Source organism: Erpetoichthys calabaricus, chromosome 10 (genome assembly GCF_900747795.2).
Source record: "Erpetoichthys calabaricus chromosome 10, fErpCal1.3, whole genome shotgun sequence".
Classification (NCBI taxonomy): Eukaryota; Metazoa; Chordata; class Cladistia; order Polypteriformes; family Polypteridae; genus Erpetoichthys; species Erpetoichthys calabaricus.
Window position 1 is genome coordinate 81916338 of NC_041403.2, and position 19025 is coordinate 81935362.

The 19025-nt window shown below is 34.6% G+C and overlaps 1 protein-coding gene across 6 annotated transcripts in view; it reads right to left on the reverse strand.

Moving 5' to 3' along the window:
* Positions 1–19025, reverse strand: part of pbx1b (pre-B-cell leukemia homeobox 1b) — a 150620-nt gene that overhangs the window by 8849 nt on the left and 122746 nt on the right. Inside the window, exons 3-8 of one of the 6 annotated variants that reach the window (XM_028811495.2) lie at positions 17473–17717; positions 15409–15474; positions 11577–11767; positions 7131–7266; positions 1515–1674; positions 38–150 (exon numbers count right to left, since the gene is read on the reverse strand). In XM_028811495.2, the coding sequence (XP_028667328.1) occupies positions 38–150; positions 1515–1674; positions 7131–7266; positions 11577–11767; positions 15409–15474; positions 17473–17717 (911 nt within the window). Of the gene's footprint in view, positions 1–37; positions 172–1514; positions 1675–7130; positions 7267–11576; positions 11768–15408; positions 15475–17472; positions 17718–19025 lie in introns of all 6 variants that reach the window. The other 5 variants (XM_028811494.2, XM_028811497.2, XM_028811496.2 and 2 more) reach the window with 5 other exon arrangements.

The following is a 19025-nucleotide window of genomic DNA, read 5'->3' on the forward strand; positions in this document are numbered from 1 at the left end:
AATTCTAAGTGAACCTATGCACTGCAACAATCCCTACCTGCGACTGTACGTTGGCTCCAACCTGGGCCCCTTGGTAAGAGTCCCCATTGAGTGACTGCACGTTCATGAATAAGTCTCCCGAATTTGACATGTTAAAAGAACCAGAAGAACCTGAAAGGAAAGAGTGAGCACCTGAATCACAGAGAGAAGGAGGGTCAGTCTTGCTTTGGCCAGAACACAAGGCAGTGAACATGCAGAGCAGGCATCTCCCATTACAGTTAGTGCAGGGAGTAATGCAAGTAGAGGGTTCAAAGGAAAGTCAGGGAAGTGAGGGGAGTGGGGTAAGTAGGGTGGAGGGTGTGGAAGCTTAAGTAACAGGTGCAAACATTAGCAAAGACAAGTTATAAATTTTCTCCATACAAAGTAGAAAATACATGCTAACAAAGTTCAGAAAAACACCTAAAACTGTAAGTTACGTAGTCATGGGGGGTGGGTTCATATGACAAATATACAGTAAAACTTGTCTGGCAGAAGATGGCAATTAATATGAGAGGAGCTTAATCTGTTACTGTCATTTAAGCAATCTTCAACTGGAGGCAAGAGAAACATCACTTTGTAATCCCAATGAGCCCTTCTGGACAATTTAGCTCAACAGCTATATTAATATATCATTTTTTTTTATATAATACTGATTATATCATTAAACAGCTAGAAAGGTTGCTGGAGATAGCAATGACTTTAACACCCAGATCTTAACACCAATCAATCTGGATCTGAGTGGCACTCTTGCCAAAAGCCCACCATGCAATATGGCTGTGTGCACAAGATGACCCTCTCTTCACTCAGTGACTAAATGGCACTTCAGGAAAAAAACCTCAGCCAGAAAGCCAAAAGAGTGGAGCTCAACATTCACTTTTCAAGCAGCTGATACTTTGAGCTACAATATTTTTAGAACTTAAAAAATGCAGTTAAGGAAGAAAATTATTAATAGTTAGTAAAGTCTGTACAGGAAATATCAGTGTAAGCCATATGCAATGCAAACAAGCAAGTGGCACATCACAGAGACTTCCAGTAGAGAATGGGGCCCAGGTCAGAAAGGATATATTATATTACTGTATGCCTAGGTATCATAATACAGGAAAATAGCTGACATGTATAAATGAGAAATGAAGACGAGTTTATATATTTTTTGAAAACTAATAAAATAATAAAGGTGTTAATCACTAAGTTCTTAATTTATTTTCAGCAAACAAAAAATAAATAGTCTACTATAAACAACAATAATAACACAAACAAAAAACACCCGCCCACCACCCCATCAAAATGATCTCAAACTTGGAGAACTACACTTTCTTCACTGCACAGAAGCTGCAGGTTAATGTTCTTATCCCAGTGCTCATCCCACTACGGAGGGTAAAGACCTGGGATTCTACAAAACACAAATCAAGCAGAAAAGATCTACGCTGGCAAAGAGCACCCTTCTCCAACTGTGGCTACATGAAACTTTGCTGAAAGGCGAATTGAAGAACGCTAACCTGCGGAGTTTGGAGTGGAGGGAGAGTTGGCTTGGCTTCCATGTGCAGATGCATTGGCAGCATTGACGGCGGTTTTGGCAGCATATATGTTGGCTTCTTCTTGGAACTTTCCAATGTTTTTCTTGTATCGGATTCTCTTGTTACCAAACCAGTTTGATACCTGCAGGAGTCATAACAAGTATTAATTTCAGATCAACATATTTCTTTAAAGAGCCATCTTAGTAAATGAATGTATAATTACACGTAAGTAAAAATAATAAAGCATATATGTTTCATTTGTAATTTGGCAAGCAACTGCCAAAACCTACACCATGATAAAATTTGCTGTTTTGTTCTTCCTTTATTTAATTCAAATTATGTAAAGTATCAGACACAAACATCTGCCATTGCTGTTGGTGATAAATAATAAATGGGTTGAAATATTTAATAGTACACCTGTAGCAGATAAAGTTTTTTAAATAAAAATTTTAACTACTTTAGAATACTTCACTTGCTCCTGAGGTTTTTGTAGAAAACTTAACATATATACAAATGACTATCTATGTTCTAGTTTTCCTTAGTAAATCCCAGAAGCAATGGGGTACACGTCCATTCTAGGGAGTCAATACAAGCCCCCACTCAACTCCACTAGGCTAATTTAGTGCTTCTGCCTACCCATAGAGCTTGGCTTTACATTATGGAAGGGAACAAACATCTGCAGGAAACCTATGAAACAGGAGAAAAATGTGTGGACTTCTAACTCAAGAGGTTTCAGTGCAGATTTGAACCTGAAATTCAAGCAAAGTTATCCAATGACAAAGTATTCTGTCACCCACTAATTATGACTCATTCATCCATTTTCTGTACATATTTTTTACACTAGCTGTGTTACCCAGCTTAGTCCAAAGAAATTTCCTAAGACAATGGGCCTCAGTTACAGTGCTGTTAATCAGATATATCATAAATACTACAGAACTAACTGAGCACTTTTCCGTCTATATTTTTTTCTTCTCCTGTAGGTAATATTAGGAGTAAAAATTATATATAGATCAGCTATAGATCAGTTCCTGCCTTTTCTAGTGATTAATCTTAGCGTTTACTGATAGTCATTAGAAAACATAATTTTACAGTAAAACATATTACTTTGAATTAAAACAGGTAATTAGTAGGGATAATGGGAATTTGGGGTATCTATAATAAAATGCTAAGGTCTGAGTGTGTGTCCAAACCCTCTGAGCAGTCTGATTGGTCACTTTGGCTTTGGCGTGATTGGTCAGTTTGGCTTTGTTGATGCGATCAAAAGAGGAAGGGTGAGTGTGTGATACATGAGGAGGGGTAAAGGAGTATGAGCCACGCTGAGAGTCGCCTTCAAAGACAGGAAGAATAAAAGCTGACAGGAGCCGAGCAAGGTGCTTTTAGGTGATAAGAATCTTAGAAGCACACTTTAACGAAACATGCTCAAGAAAGGGGTTGCTGAACAGGAGAGGCGCTGAAGGTACATGTAGGGCAAGTGATAGCAAATACTTTTACTTGTATTCGGTTACTTATCTTTGACAGGTATGGTGGCTAGTAAATAAAATTTCACCCAGTAGTACATCCTGTAAAAATGCGCGTTTCTATCAGATTTGAATATAATGCTTTGATCTGTAATTCTGCCCCATCACAGTTTTGGAGAGTTTAGATCCAAAGCAATATACACTGAATTGTAATTCACTTTATTGCATACAGCATTGACTTTTACAAGTTGCACATTTACATGGGACCTGCAAAGGACTGAATGTTTTTAGCATTGTACAGAAAGAAACAGGTAAAAAGTAATAACATGGTGAACTATGCACAATGTCCCAGTGTTTGAAGTGGAACCAAATTACTGAATATTGGCAGTACTATATTTACACAGCATCTTGTTCCTTGTCACCCTTTCGTCATTACTTTCAGACCTTTGGGTTTCAGAGCACTGTACTGCACTAACATTCACTCTTGTGTTTAATAGATTGGGTGTATGCAGTTAGCGATCCACTGAAAATGCACTGCAATGTCGACCTCCTCTATGCTGTGTCCATGGTGGAGCTGAGTAAGCTTACCAAGGCACAATGTCACTCCTGACTTGTACAGACATAAAGCTTGAAGTGGGCTGGTATGTTGAACCGTCAGTTCCCTATTTCTGTTTTGCAAACCGGAGCACAGCGGCACATCACAGTCTGACCTCCAAGTAAACACCCCAGTTCTGTGCAATACTGTGTGTATTTCGACACCAAGGGCCCGTTATTGCCCACCCTGTTTTTCAAAGAATATGTATGATATATAAGGGCGATGAGCAATCCATGGGGGACAACCCCCTTTCAAATTTGTACATATTTTATTCTGCACTGCAAGGAGTAAGAAGAAGCTAACAAATTAGGGAGTACTGCGTGAACCCATGGAGTCAACTTGCTAAGCACGTCTTCTTTGAGCTTCACGGAACTTTTGTCCTTCCACTTCACTTCTGGTCACAGCCTTCATTTGCATAAAGTGGGAGCCCCACTTCTCTGTGGGATTCCTTCCTTTCCACTGCAATGCTCTGCAGAAAAAATACATTGTCCCTGATAGCCCACTCTTTAAAACATTATTACCAACAAATACACAGAAATAAAAACATGTCAGCTAATTTTCTTTTCTCTACAATGTCAACAAGTTTCAATCAAGAGATTTTGGGGTATCTCGTTTTTCTATTGTGGGGGTGAGTTTAGAGGTAAATATCGACATTTCCTTTCTTAGTAGGTGCCCACTGCCCTAGATGTACCATCCTGCCAAATTTCAGCTTTGTGACTTAATGGGAAATAGTGTTTTTGTGAATGAGTTAGTAAGTGAGTCAGTCAGCCTTGCATATATATAACTCTATATGTATATAGATTATGGGGGCATGCAAAAGATACAGTTATTGCTTTTCAGCTTATTTCAAAAGGGCTACAAGAAATAATAAAATAAATAGTAGAAATAACACTCTTTAAAAGATGTTCAACTACTGTAAAAATGTAGAGGTGTCAATTTAGGGTTTTTCACTCTGAACCATTTCATTTATTTTTGAGAGCATCCAGTGTGAAAGAACGCATAATCAGATGCAATAAATTTGTTGTTTTAAATTAAATTAATGAACACTTGCTTAACACATGAATTACTATGCAGATTGAGAACTGCTCTGTGTATGAAGTTATGATTCCTCAATATGTTTTTAAAAAAGAAAAACAGTAATGTATAAAGACAACAATATCAATAATTACCATTCTCAAACCAGCTTAATCAAATTCAGAGTTGTGGGGGCCTAAGCTTATTCCAGTAGCATAGAGCATATGGCAGGAAACAACAATGGACAGGATGCCAATATCAAACTAATAAAGACTACTAAAAAGTCCTCTCTACATCACAGAAAATGTAGTTTCACATAACATGCTATAATAAAAATGCAAAAATCTAGAGAATACAAATATACCACTATTGTATATAACATGAAATGCAACAGGGGGCCATGTCAAAGATTTAAAACAACAAAACAGAAAGGTAATCCAGGTCTGTTTACCAACACTATTCATAATTTTACTTAAGACTACTTCCATTTATTATTTAGTTTGTACTTTTATGGTAACCTGGTTCAGCCATAAAGTTTAGACAGATATTGAAAATGAGTTAACTTACACACACACACACACACACACATATATATATATTTACATACATATAGTTTAAGTGTCAGCATGAATGACTATAAGATCTAAATTATTAATTATAAAAAACAAAAGGCTTTTTCAAAAGATGACGTCTTCTGGTCACCAGAGGGCAGTACATACACACCAGAGTATTCCATGGATAAAGGGTCATTTCATCTGCTAACTTGGTCTTATTTTGTTAATTGAATTGAAAATGTGTCATTCAAATGGTTTTAACAGCGGAAACCGGTGAAACATTTACAGCCTTACATGCAGCCATATTAGAATTAGATTACTTTTAAAATAAATAGGTTTCAGTACAACACTGACAACTATCAAATATCCAGCATCCATCTGGCTATTCACCTTCTACATTACCACAAAACATCTACAGTTCAAAAATTGTTATAATGTTTATTGGAGCCCAGTAATGTTTTTTGTTTGCATTTAACTGAATGTATTTTTTCTGAAATAATCTTTTATCAAAAGTTTTGTGACATAGATTACAATACTGTTCCAAAATGGCATTCTTTAGAGCCTGTTTTTTGCCTGTAAAATCGTATTAAATATAAAACTAACCTACACTGACATTAGATGGCTGATTTCTATGGCTGTCTTCAATCTCTATCCCTCGCAGTTCAATCAGCACACTGATATCAAACCAGATAAGGGCACAGACTTTCGTTGCACTACTGCCAATATAAGCACTTGACCAATTCAGATTTCATTAGAGGCGTTATGAATCTGGAGCTCCCTTTACAGGGGTGAATGGGAGCAAACACAGCTACAGCATTTACGGATGGAAAAATAATCTACTCACAATGTACAGTACCACAACATTCAAAAGACACTATTTATAAAATATGAAACGGCACAGAGCTTATTCAGAGGATTCTCACAATAACACACCACTCAGGAGAAAATGTTCAATTCATATTGATACACAAAACAGTCTGCAATCATTTAAAATACCTTAATATTAGCTAAATATCTATATTTAATTCCAAATTAGTAAGTATAAAAGTACTCCCATTTAAGACTGAATTATTTAAGGTAATCTAAATATGGTGCACTCAAATTTAAATTTGGGATTTTTTAGACATTATAGAAAGAACTGAGTTGAAACAACCAGCAAAATTATGTATTTTCTTCTTTTTTTAACCTGTAAATGTTATTTAAATGTTCAATATTTTTTACATCTATGCTAAAAAAATATTAATGGGGATGTCTACAAATGAAAAATGCTTATTTCTCATGAAGATTCAAAGCAAGAAAAGCAGAAAAGAGCATTGCTTGACTATCAGCTACTTCTAAACACAACTAAGCAGAATATATTAAAAAGTATTTTTAAAGTAGACATTCACATTTAATTTTTCTGCTTTTCAAAAAAGTTACAATTATATCTCTACAATAAACAAAAACATCTTTGTTTCTACAGACCATTTATATAATCCTGACAATCTCCAAAACCCTGAACTGGATAAACAGGTTAGAAAAGGGTTGGTTGACTAGACCTTTGTAAACTGAACACAACTTCTTACCTCCACAACAGTTTTTACAAACAGGCACATAAGCAGGTTGAGGGACTCGCTCAGGGTCACACAGTAACTTAAGAGGTGGGAATGGAAACAAAGTTTAATATCTCTGTCTTTAGGCTAACAAGCTGTGTGAGAAATATTTTAACCCCAACCAATTGGGCCTGACAACTTTTCTAGCAATATGACAGCTTGACTGTATAATCAGTAAAAAATAATCTGTTTGTGGATTAGTTCCTTTGGACACAATATGGAGATTAAAGCATATCAATTGAGATATCAGAAACCATGTAACTAATCAACAACATTTCCCTTAGTGTTCAAAGAAAATATGATATAAATGAAATGGCTAAGGGCATGTGCTGCCCCTAAAGTGAAGAGAAAGACATTCCACTTCCTGTTTCCAAACTGTCCCTTACCTGTGACACTGTGATGGCACACTTCTTTGCTAGTTCTTCTTTGGCTTCCTCGCTAGGGTATGGGTTACTGAGGTGGGAATAAAAATATTCATTCAGGATCTCTGTTGCCTGCTTGTTAAAATTTCTTCGTTTCCTCCTGTAAATATAAAGAAACAAATTATTTAATTATTAAAAAAAATATTACAATAAGCCTGATTCTTTTAAGTTATAATTTGAATTCAGAAGGCAACTCTCTGAACTCCATACAGTAACAGAACCAACCAATACTTCACATGCATAATCCAAATCCTATACAGTAAATGTCTAATTTAAAAATGTCTTGCTTCTCCAAGAAGTGAAAACCTTGAGTCAGACAGCTTAGAAACACAATGTTTTTATAAAAAAAAAATACATAAATAAAGTAAAATTTAAATGTTGGAGTATACCTGTACTTTTATTAAAAATGTCAGGAGTAATGTACAAAATGTGTAGTGGCAAACCTAAAGACCTATTAAAAATATACTGATTCATGGCTAGGTTATTTTTAAATTGAACTTCAGTTTTTTGTTGCCGTTAAATTTTATTTTTTCATCAAACCATTTTGACAAATATCCTTCAAATTATAAAAGGGCTATTAAAATATACAGGTTCATGGCTAGGTTATTTTTAAATTGAACTTAATTTTTTGTTGCCGTTAAATTTTATTTTTTTTCATCAAGCCATTTTGACAAATATCCTTCAAATTCTTTAATTATAAATAGAGAGCTAGCTAATATGTTGTAAAATCATTCAAATCAATCTTGACTCCTGATACTTGTGCTTTCTACTCCAGACTTAGTACAGCATAATAGTAATAAAAAAGACATTAATAAAGAAAGCAAGCAAATAAGTAATTTAGTGAAAATAAACAAATGTCATATACTTTCTGGTAGAAACACTTTAGACCATCTCCACAATGTATTTAATTACAGCTGCTACTTTTACATTTAATTCCTTTAATTGTACTGGTGCACTAGCTGACAAATAGAAATGCATTTTTTGTGCGCTCAAAAACAGTCAAGCATTTAAACTCCAGATTTCGTCTAAATTACAATTAGCAGGATACAATTAAGTAGTGGGAATTTTTTTGTCATATTAAGTCTTCATTTTTTTGCAAAAAAGTTTAGTGTTATTTTCTACTTTGCCTCCTCCACTTTGGGTTATTTACTGTTTTACAGCACAGCTATAAGTTTATTACTATTGTCTTTAAAAAAAGTGAACTTTTTCAGGTGACCTTATTAACTTTCTACTGTTCAACAGACTATCATAAAAAGAGCTCCTGCTTCAACGTAAACTGAGTGAAAATGGACCACAACTTGTTTAAACAGAAAGACATGATTAGAGCTTAACAGTACAATTTATGTGATAATTTGAACATATTTTGAATGGCACAAGATGTATTTAATTCAAAAAACATTTTTTTAACTGGAAAGCAATATAGGATGGAACAGTCCCAATCAGAACTTGTTCTACAGATGTATTGACGTTATACAATCTGTGGAAAGACCTGCTTAAAGAGGAGCTCATTTAATCAAAAATCATCAAAGACAATATGAGGCTTGGGGATTGAAAATTCAATACCTGGGAAGCTTACCCATTAAAGAATTTAACAAGGAATTTTAAAATAATGCTCTCTATTTCATTTGCCTAAAGTGTTGTCCCAAACTTGCAAAAGCAGTGAAATACTAAATAAAAAAAACACAATAAAAATGTAACGATTGTAATTTAAGAATAAATTATGAAATCCCAGTCCAACAACCCAGACTTATTTAGAGTTCATCATGTTGTAGCATATTTTTGCCACTAATCAAAACACACACAAAAGGCCAAAGTGAAATACAAAACTCTATGTTTTCTTCTGAATTATTTAAGAATGCATTATTGATTATGACGCTGTTAAAAGGGCTCTTCGTTCAACTAATTTTCCCTAAAAGTCATATAATGAGATGAATGGAGTGCAGCCATTTGACCTCAAATGAAATGTAGCTACTGTACCTACAGGAAATCTCACATTTGCTTAAAACAGTTCTTAATAAAAAATACACGAGTAAGACAGAGGAACAGTAAAACTGAATCCCTCATAAGGCAACTGGAATTCACCAACCAAGAAGAAAATAGTCATAGCAAAGTACCAAAAGGTCTGTGAAAGAAACAGAAAACATTAAGGCGGAATACATCTGTGAATCTGTGCACAACAGGATGTCTGAAGAAATGAAAATGGCACTGGTCAGGAAGGACATAAAGAGATCCACTGAGGTTCTAAGCCTTCCAAAGCCAAGACGGGACACTGACATTAAGAATAATAGAATAGGTGTCCATAACCTTAGTAAAAATAAATATCCACAGCTGCCTATGGCGCTGTTAAAACTGAATCTAAACTATAGCATACATAACTAAAGAAACTATGAAGACATGTCCAAAAAAGATGATGGTCAAACACAGACAACATAAATGAGACCAAAAGAATAATGCAAAACACGGATGAGCTGAAGCAAGAAAACCAAAAAGGAGCACAAGAAAAATGAATCCAGAAGGTAGGTCGAAAATGGAATTGGAGTAACAATAACTAGGTATCAATAACAGATATATGGGGAACTTTGAAATGCTACAAAATTTACAGACTTAAAAGCAAACTCTAACAAATGGTAAGCAAAAATTTCTGAATTTAAAATGTTGCCTAATGTTAATTATGTTTTGTGTGAAAACAATACACAGCATGCACAGGCAAGGAAAAGTACTAATCAAGAACATTGATAAGAAAGCTCTTAATATCCTATATGTGATAGTAAATTTGACATTTAATGCAGAAGATGAACTTTTTTTTTCTCAGAAACTAAATTGTTAAAATAAGACTACATTCACGCTGCTTATTTTGCAAGCAATCCAAATTTGATACGAGTATGTACCGATATCTAGCTTGAATGTGCTCCCCACATGTGCAAAATTAATAAAAACAGATTTATCACACAGATGTGACTTAATAAACTATCATAAATAACACAAACAGCATGCTGGATGCTGCATTATGTAACATTACATTCAGTGTAGGACATGTGAAAATTCATCAGCTCATGATGGCAAAGGAAGATAAATTGAAAATGAAAGATTGTGGAAGTTGCTTCAAGTGCAAATTTCACTATCCTATTTGTTCATGGATATCTGTGAGAGAAGCCAGAACTGGTGGGGTTGAGATGTTGAGGGTTTTGAGACAAAAACTGACGTTCTTAAATTTATGAATGTCGCGTGTTTGTGGCGTTCAATTACTAATCTCAACAGCTGTCCACAAACTTCTACAAGAAAAATATAAACATGAGGCATGTCATTTCCATCAGAAAATATGCGACAACCAGGCTGTAATGGCTGGTTACAGTCACCTCAAATGCTTAAGTCTGTAATCTTACTTCATTTTCAAACACCTTAAAAACAGAGACATGAAAAGGTTTTACTTAAGAATTGATGTAAAATTAGTTGGAGAGTGTAAAGTATCTATCTATCTATCTATCTATCTAAATATCCAGACAATTGGAATTCCAGCATTGATTCCAAATGTTTTCGTATTGCTGTTCACACATCTCTAGATGTTTCTCATATGAGCAAAACAATTAGAATTGAACTGCAATGTGAATGTAGCCTTCTTCTAAATGCTGTAACTCCTCTGTCAATCCACTTTCAACTTTACATCAGAAGACACGGTTCCTTAGTAGACTCAAGGTGATTTCACCCATTTTCCACCCAGTAACTCATCACTGTGAATGTAGTTCAGCATAGTGTGTTTTTGGAATTTAGAAACAACAAGATCATCTAGTGAAAATGAAGATACCACCTAAAGTTAACTTAATTTGCTGGATCTTGATGTAGTACCCTGCTAAGGATCAAAAAATACCCATACCTCAACTTCTCACTGTTCAAGACCTTTCAGTAGGTCACTTGCAAATCCCTCAATTCTTATTATAGCCATCATTATAAATAAAAGGAGCAGTAACTTGTGATGTTTTGTGAACACTGTCCGTAAAAGTGTAGAGGTGGCATGTTTAAGAGAAAGACCTCATTTATTCAGCATTTATATAGTGGAAAATTTAAAAGAGTCCATGGAAGTTCTTTACCCATTTCATGTAAAGAGAAGAAAGTTACCATTCAGTATGGCTTGTGTTGTGCTAACAGGAGCACTCTTTCAGATGCTGGTATGAAAAATGACAAGCTATCAGAAGTAGCAGAACAATGGATTACATTCCTTCAACTTAAGGATTCTGCCTATAATGATGCATGCAAATGCTAACTAGCAGCTACTCATGTTTAGCTGAACACAGACGTATTCTCTGGTGTTTCCATATACAGGATCCATGACAGCCTTGTTGAAGTTTGCACCTTTTCTAACTGGATTCACCCATCAACACCTATTAAAAAGAACCATTTCCAAATGTACAGTACCTTGCATCCAGGAAGCGTGAACGTAGGATCATGACAGCCTCACATGTGCTCTGTTTTAGCTGCATCTGAATGGAACTGAATTTGCGATGAATAATGCTGACCATTCGCTCTATTTCTTTAGGAGAGATGGGCCTAGTTCTGCTCTGTTCACGAAGCAGATTCATCACATGAGTCGTAAACTCATTGCATGCCTGAAAGGTGAATAAAGAATGATGACATTACAAAGTTGCGAAAGGCATTTTTACATTAAGTGTTGCATCAGAATACATTAGGAAAGACAAACCAGAGTAAAGCATCTTTGACTATCATTGACCTAGACACTTACACATACTACACTGGAATTGTGGGTTGAAATTACCAGTGAGACAGAAAGCAAAAAAAAAAAAAAGTTTTCTTTTTCTGTTTTTTTTTTTTTTTTTTTTTTTACTTTAATGACATAAGTTTAAAAAGCATGGAATATGAAAACAAACAAAAAGTAATGTAATCACCAATGTTAGAGTTAGAAGATATACAGTAATATAACCAAAACACTTTTAGGAAATAAATGTACCTTTTAAACTGTATTCCCTTTGCAAGCAACTGAACAAAAAATAACCTCTAACTGTGGCAGATTCAGGGCTTAATATAAAACAAGCAGTTTACTTGGAGTAAGAAAGACATTATTTAATTGAAATACTAGTGAAGATATTGAAATGGTCTAAGAAAGCCTATTAAGGGGACACTTGGTAATGAAGGGAACAGAAAATTTCAGTATTAGAAAACAACTACAAGGCCTTCCTTGCCATTAGATTTCATAACACTCAGGGAGTGTTTACTGGCCAAGGGATTAGGAGTTTATTTAAGTAAAAAACATTCATGAATTGGATGTATAATAATAAATGAAGTGCATTCAGGGAGCTAAGGAGATAAAGATGGCCATTTAAGGTAACCTTAAACAAAGCATTAATTTAAAAGCATTTTTTAAACCTTTTCCCTTCTCTTCAGTATATATACTGTATAAGCACATGCTACCTTAAGAAATCCAAACAGTATTACACACCTCAGTCATCCTGCCCAGTCACTCTTCTCCCTCTTACATTCCGACTAATAATACAGGACCATCAACACTTACGTCACTAGACTCATTACTAGGTTTTATTGAGGCTAATCAATGGCCACTTATACTGTACTTTTAAAAAAAAAAAACTGTTTCTTGTGCATGTCGCCTGATGTTGCTTTTAATTCATACAGTTGTATTCACTTTCTGCGATTACTTTAACTGTCAGTTGTTGGTATTGTCCTAATGTCACTAGTCTGTGGAAATCATGCAATTAAGAATTTAATTGCACTATGAACACATGACCGTGGATTTAAACAACAATTACACATATATGGAAAGGCTTGTTAAAATAACCTTTAATAATATTACAAATATACTAACACTGTAAGAAAACAGACTGCAGCAATGCATGTCTTAAGGATCACTTTTCGGTTAGTCTTACTCTGCTTTCAGTTTCTATTTTGGCTGCAACAATAACTTTAAATACATTTGAATGACAAGAGCCTAATAAACAAAAGATGAGAAATTCTAGAGCACACTAAATGATTTCAGCCAATATGAAAATGCAATTATTAATAGACTATTCTTTTTAAACAGTAATCAAAAAACATTTTACACTTCTGTCCTCTATCACTTAAATGTTCTGCTACTGCACAGTGTTATCTATTATCTATTTCGTAAACATAATTTTTTCACTTTACTGCGGCAAACACACATGTATGACCTATCGCATGGCGCTAGGCACAAATCAGGAACCATCAAAATATTAACACCAGTCCATCATTGGGAAGTGGACAATTAACCCAGAATGCATATCTTTGTGAGGCGGCAGTAACCAGATTTGGACAGTTCAGAACAATTTTACACAAAATATATTCGGTCAGTAATTTAAAGAAAACTTTAGTGCTAGATATACATATAATTTTTGTCAATCTTAGATGCAAATCAACCAGTCATTTGCATGAAGCAGCAGGCAGTACTAATGTCTCATGATGCTGGGAAATGTATTCAATCCCTTGCTCGTGTGAATTGTGTGTGGAGTTTCCATGTTCTCTTGTGCTTGTATGGGCTGTCTCAGGGACTCGTTTACTTCTATCACACCAAGACACTGTTAAGATGGTTGTTAACCCTGAATTTTCTTGGTGTATCAGTCTGCTCTGACATTCCTTCCATGATTGGCTGCTGTCTTGTGTCTAGAGTTGTAGGGATAGGTGACCCTGACCTATGCAAGTAAAATCAGCTTCAAAAATTCCATGAGTGGTTGACTTATAAAACTGTGCTTTGTATTATGTGCAAATAAAATAGTAATAAAGAAAAAGGAAAAAAACATTATATAACATAATATATATATAATATATAATTATATATTATACAACAGATAACAAAGTGAAAAAGCATGAGACCTAGAAAAATAAAGAATTTTATTTGAATTTTAACATTATAATCCAGTTTTTTTTAATCACTATCTAATCCAATGAAAATTATCAACACTAATTAGCCAGAATGTCCCCTGTCCAGTTTTACGAACATTTATCAAATTTATATGATTAAATACCGGTATATAGGGAAAGAATACGAAAAGTCATCAGACATCATGAAGCACTTGAGTATAACTCACTTTTGAACTATAACAAAGATGAAGAAATGCAACAAATAATTTTCTTGCGTCGATTATTGTGTGATATTCAAATAAAGTAAATTCGTACTGTGTTTTTTGTCAACAAGTTTTCAAATCCCAAACACTTCTAAATTTGGGACTCCTTTTCTAAACTTGATCACCAGTCTTTTCAAATTAAACCAGAAGTAAAGAACAAAGACTGCATTTTTTCATTTACTGCAGTTTTACAGCTTAGACCTCTTATAATGTCCTGATATGCAGAAAAATTAATACATTGATTGAAGCAAGAATCCTAATCAGTAGAAGAAAATCTGAACACATCTCACTGGTCTTTGCATCATTACATTGGTTAGCTGTGTCCATTAGAATTTACTTTAAAATACTCTTAATCGTACATAAAGCTCTGAACAATCCTGGCCCTGTTTATTTTTGGAGCACCAGTCCTCTTATATTCCCAGTGGTGATCTTAGATGCTCGAAGCTGCTTTGCTTATTGTTCCAAGAGCTAAGCATAAAATAAGTTGTTAGCCTTTTGTTGTTATGCAACAAAAATCTGGAATACTTCACCAACTTTCACATGCCAGGCTAAAACCGCTTTTTTAAGTTGGCTTCTTCATAGTTGTGTTTTTTTTTCTTTTGCTCCAGTTCTAATAAAAATTTTTATATGCATTGCAACATCACACACTTCAAAGATCTGCAATCATTATTAACCTCTACTATTCACTGCTAAAATTTGTTAGTATGATTTAACATACTGTAGCTTGTTATGAAAGCTCTATTTTGTAGTTTAACTGTTCAATAAATGTCTCTGAAATACTACAAAAAACACAACTAGACATTAACAACAAAAAGCTGTTAATTCATTTGAATTGATTTAAATGCACACTATGCCCCATTCAGAATAGCCCTGTGGAGTAAGGAGATCTGAGTATACTTCCTGAGCATTTAGCGTTTTACCTTTGACTAAACCATAGTCTTTTTCAGTATCTACTGTATATATTGCAGGTTTTCTTCTTAAAATGATTAGAAACAGGGCTGCCAGCCAATACAATAAAATTTGACCTGGAAAAAGTGGTCACTTGAGTCACAGTAAAGTAGCATTTTACTAACCTCTACCAAACTACAGCATAAACAATATAAAAGATAAGAATAGAAAATGTGGATGAAGGTTTGTACCTGCATTCCGTTGGCTGCATTTCCTGTGAAACTCTGACTGCCAGTCCTCCCGCAGGTGGATATCATCTTAAATATATAAATTATGAACAAATAATGGCTGCATTTGTAGTATAGTATGTATTGAATACATAGCGTATTATTCTCTAAAATTAACTTCAGTAAATTAGTTGATGGCTGGCAACCCTGGATCCAATAAACATTATTTGTAGATAGTAGAAAAGAAGAAATTTCACCATATAACACAAAATATACACATGTCAAAACTTTCATACTAGCACATCTTAACACATGTGATCAGCTAAGGAAGTTGTCGCCTCGCAATTCCAGCAACATCAAGTGTATATGGACACACTCGATGAGTAATATTCAATTAGCGGGGAGTATTTATCCCTTTTGACATATAAAACCCATAACTCCATACTCAGTGTTGACACTCAAACAATTTTTATCAGCTGCTTTGATCTTTAATAATTTAAAAATTTCCACCTGATTTTAATAATTCAAAATTTTCCACCTGAATGGTCATGTCTGAAGTGACCGAACTATATACTATGCTATTAAGCATGTATACAACAGCAACACTATATTTGTGTAAAAAAATATCAAAAGGTCAAGAATTTAACAAGCCAGCTAATATTTCTTCAGGCTTGTTTTGTGCTCAGATGATGCAGAATGAAACAACACCTTCTACTATTGGCCTTCTAAACAGGAAGCAGATCACTTAGTGTTCAACTAAGTTCAGTATCTTACTTCCAGATGACTCATCCACATTGGAAATCTCATTGATATTTCATTACATTAAAATGTAAACAACAGAAACTTTGACCCAATTCTTAACTGATGAAATATTTATCCAAATCGAAGACACCAATAAAACGTCTAAAAGACGACTATGGCCAGTAAAAATAAAAGTGCCTTCATAAAATATGTGAGATAGTTTGTGATATTTAATGAATTTCTCTGTGGAGATATGGAAAGAGAATAGAGTTATAATGAGTTAATGTGCAAAAAAAAAAACCCAAAACATATATATAAGCTTAATCTTTAATCTACAAAATTTCATCTTTCACCCAACACTGTTGCAGGCCCCAAAAAGCATACATCCTTACTGGAACATATATTCCATCTACCATACGTAGAAGGCCTTTGATTTTAATAAAGAACACTACATCAGGATTAATTAAACACTCATTCACTAAGATTAAACAAATTGAAGAAGCTTTATCATAGTCACTAATGCCGTTTTGTTTACCTGGTACACAAAAAAAAAAATAATCTTAAATTCATATGCTTCTCTGAAAAAGAGGGAAGTTCTTATAATACATCTATTACAACATTATATACTCAGGAGAACAAAATATTTAAATAACTTTTAGAAACAATCCTTAAAATAAAGAGGTCCTTCATTTGTACGGCCATTCAAATTTCAAAAACAGGTCTCCAGTTCAATGTTGCCGGGAGCCTGTGCCAATCCCCAAAATACTTGGGGAGTATTGTGGTACGGTGTGCCAGTTCATGGCAGGACACATTTCCAATCACTAATAAATGGGCAATTTAACTAACATATTTAGGATAGGAAGAGAAAACTCAATAAACCCAGCAATAAAATCATGCACTTCAAAAAAACATTTCCTTATACAAAAAATAACAAGAAATACATTAAACTATGATGGAACCAAGGTAGATAGATGATGGGCTGTCATAATGACTCTGATGACATCTTGCATAAACAGCCATGTCCTTTTAGCCAAAACGTCTGATAAACAGGAAATGTTCAAATGAAGAAAATTCTAGAAGTGTTAGTATTTACCAGTAGAGACACAAGACCGGAAATGATATGTTGAAGAAGGTAACACTTTATAAAAAATCATAATCAATTTAAAACAGTCTATTCATTTACTTAAAAGTAAACACGGTTTAAGTAAAACGCCCAAAAGAATATTTGTTCCACCTAGTTTAATAAGCAGATGAGAAATGGGATAGGATGAATAAGGAATGGGAAGCACAGCACATTTTTTGCTTTAATGTGAATACGTGGTCCATATATGGACACAACAATGTTACCTGCTCATATTTCTCTAGTTCTGTGTGGTAGATCTGTCGGATCTGGGAGAGTTTGGCTCTGTAGTCCGAGTGCTCTGCAGAGTTGTCTGATCCTGCGCCTCCAGAGGCTGCTGCAGCAGCGGCTGCTGCAGCTGACCCGCCACCTTTCTCTGGACCAGAAACGCCTTCTGCAAGTAACATATTGTCCAGGCGCATTAACTGTGCATCTGGTGGCTCCTCTTCCTGCGCACCTCGGATACTTAACACTAAAGTCAGAGAAAAAGCAGAAATAAAATGTTAATTCAAGCAGTTATTTTTAGAAGAAGGAAAAGAAAACAGGTACACCAGCAAGTACAAGAGTGTACATATTTCAGATATCATAAACTATGTTCAATCATCTATTGCTTCTCTGTCAGGCAGGAATATATTTAAATATTCCACGTGCGAGTCTAAGCAGCTACGGGTACATTAATAGGACCTGGTTGAGTGATTTCTTAAATGTTTTCGGTAAGGATATTATAAAATTCTAGTTTAAAAATTCTTCCTTAATTTAAAAAAAGGACTTAAATTAAAATTTGAGTATAAAACCCAGTTCCGAGTTCACATTTCAACATGGACTTTAAAATAATGTTGTCAAAAGCACAGCTCTTTTTTACACTGCCTGTGAAAAGTACAGCAACAGACTTCATTTCAGTTGTATATTTAGTTGACTTGGCATGAGGCAAACTGGAATTAAGAAAAATTATGTTTTAACTAATAATGAAAACCTTAATTAAAAATGTAATTAAAATTCATAAAAATCTAATAATCTAAGTCTATCAAATCCATGTACGCTCTGAGCCTGTTTTATCTCAAGCAGGGCTATGGGGAACAGCAGCCTGGCACCAGCAGTTGCGGTGCTGCACCTCCTGTGTCAAAGTACTAACCATAATTGTCTAAATTTTAAATGATGATGACAATAATTATTGATGATATCTTATAGTACGTCTGTTGAATGTTTAAGTGTCCAAGTAATCATCAATCCCTTCATTTTGTGAGCATGCTTATTCCAATTTTAGGGATACAGAGAGAAGGTGACTATCCAATATAAAGAAATCTGTACAGGGCGCTACTCCACTGCAAGTCAAACACATGCATACACATTCAACCATTCATATCAGGCCAGTTCAGAGTCATAAATCAGCCTAACACACATATGTCTCTGGGACAAGGAAGCAAACTCTAGTAGTCAAGGAAAAACTCACAAGAAATGAGAACAATGTGTAAACTCCACACAGACAGTGATGAGAGTGGGACTTGAACCCAGTCTCCTCGAGTCCTAAGGGAGTAGATTGAACCACTAAGTAATCAGTAGAGCATATTAATTAATTAACTACCAAACAGAATCAATTCCACACAGAAAACTGAATCTGGCATATTACAATAAAACACATAAGACAATACTAATAATATCTAAAAAGAAACAAATTCTTTTTTTCCATCTTTAATCACAATGGCAACATGGCATATCATTGGTTATTGAAACATGATACTGATGGCCATAAACAGGCAAAATGTTTCATACACCAGGTTTG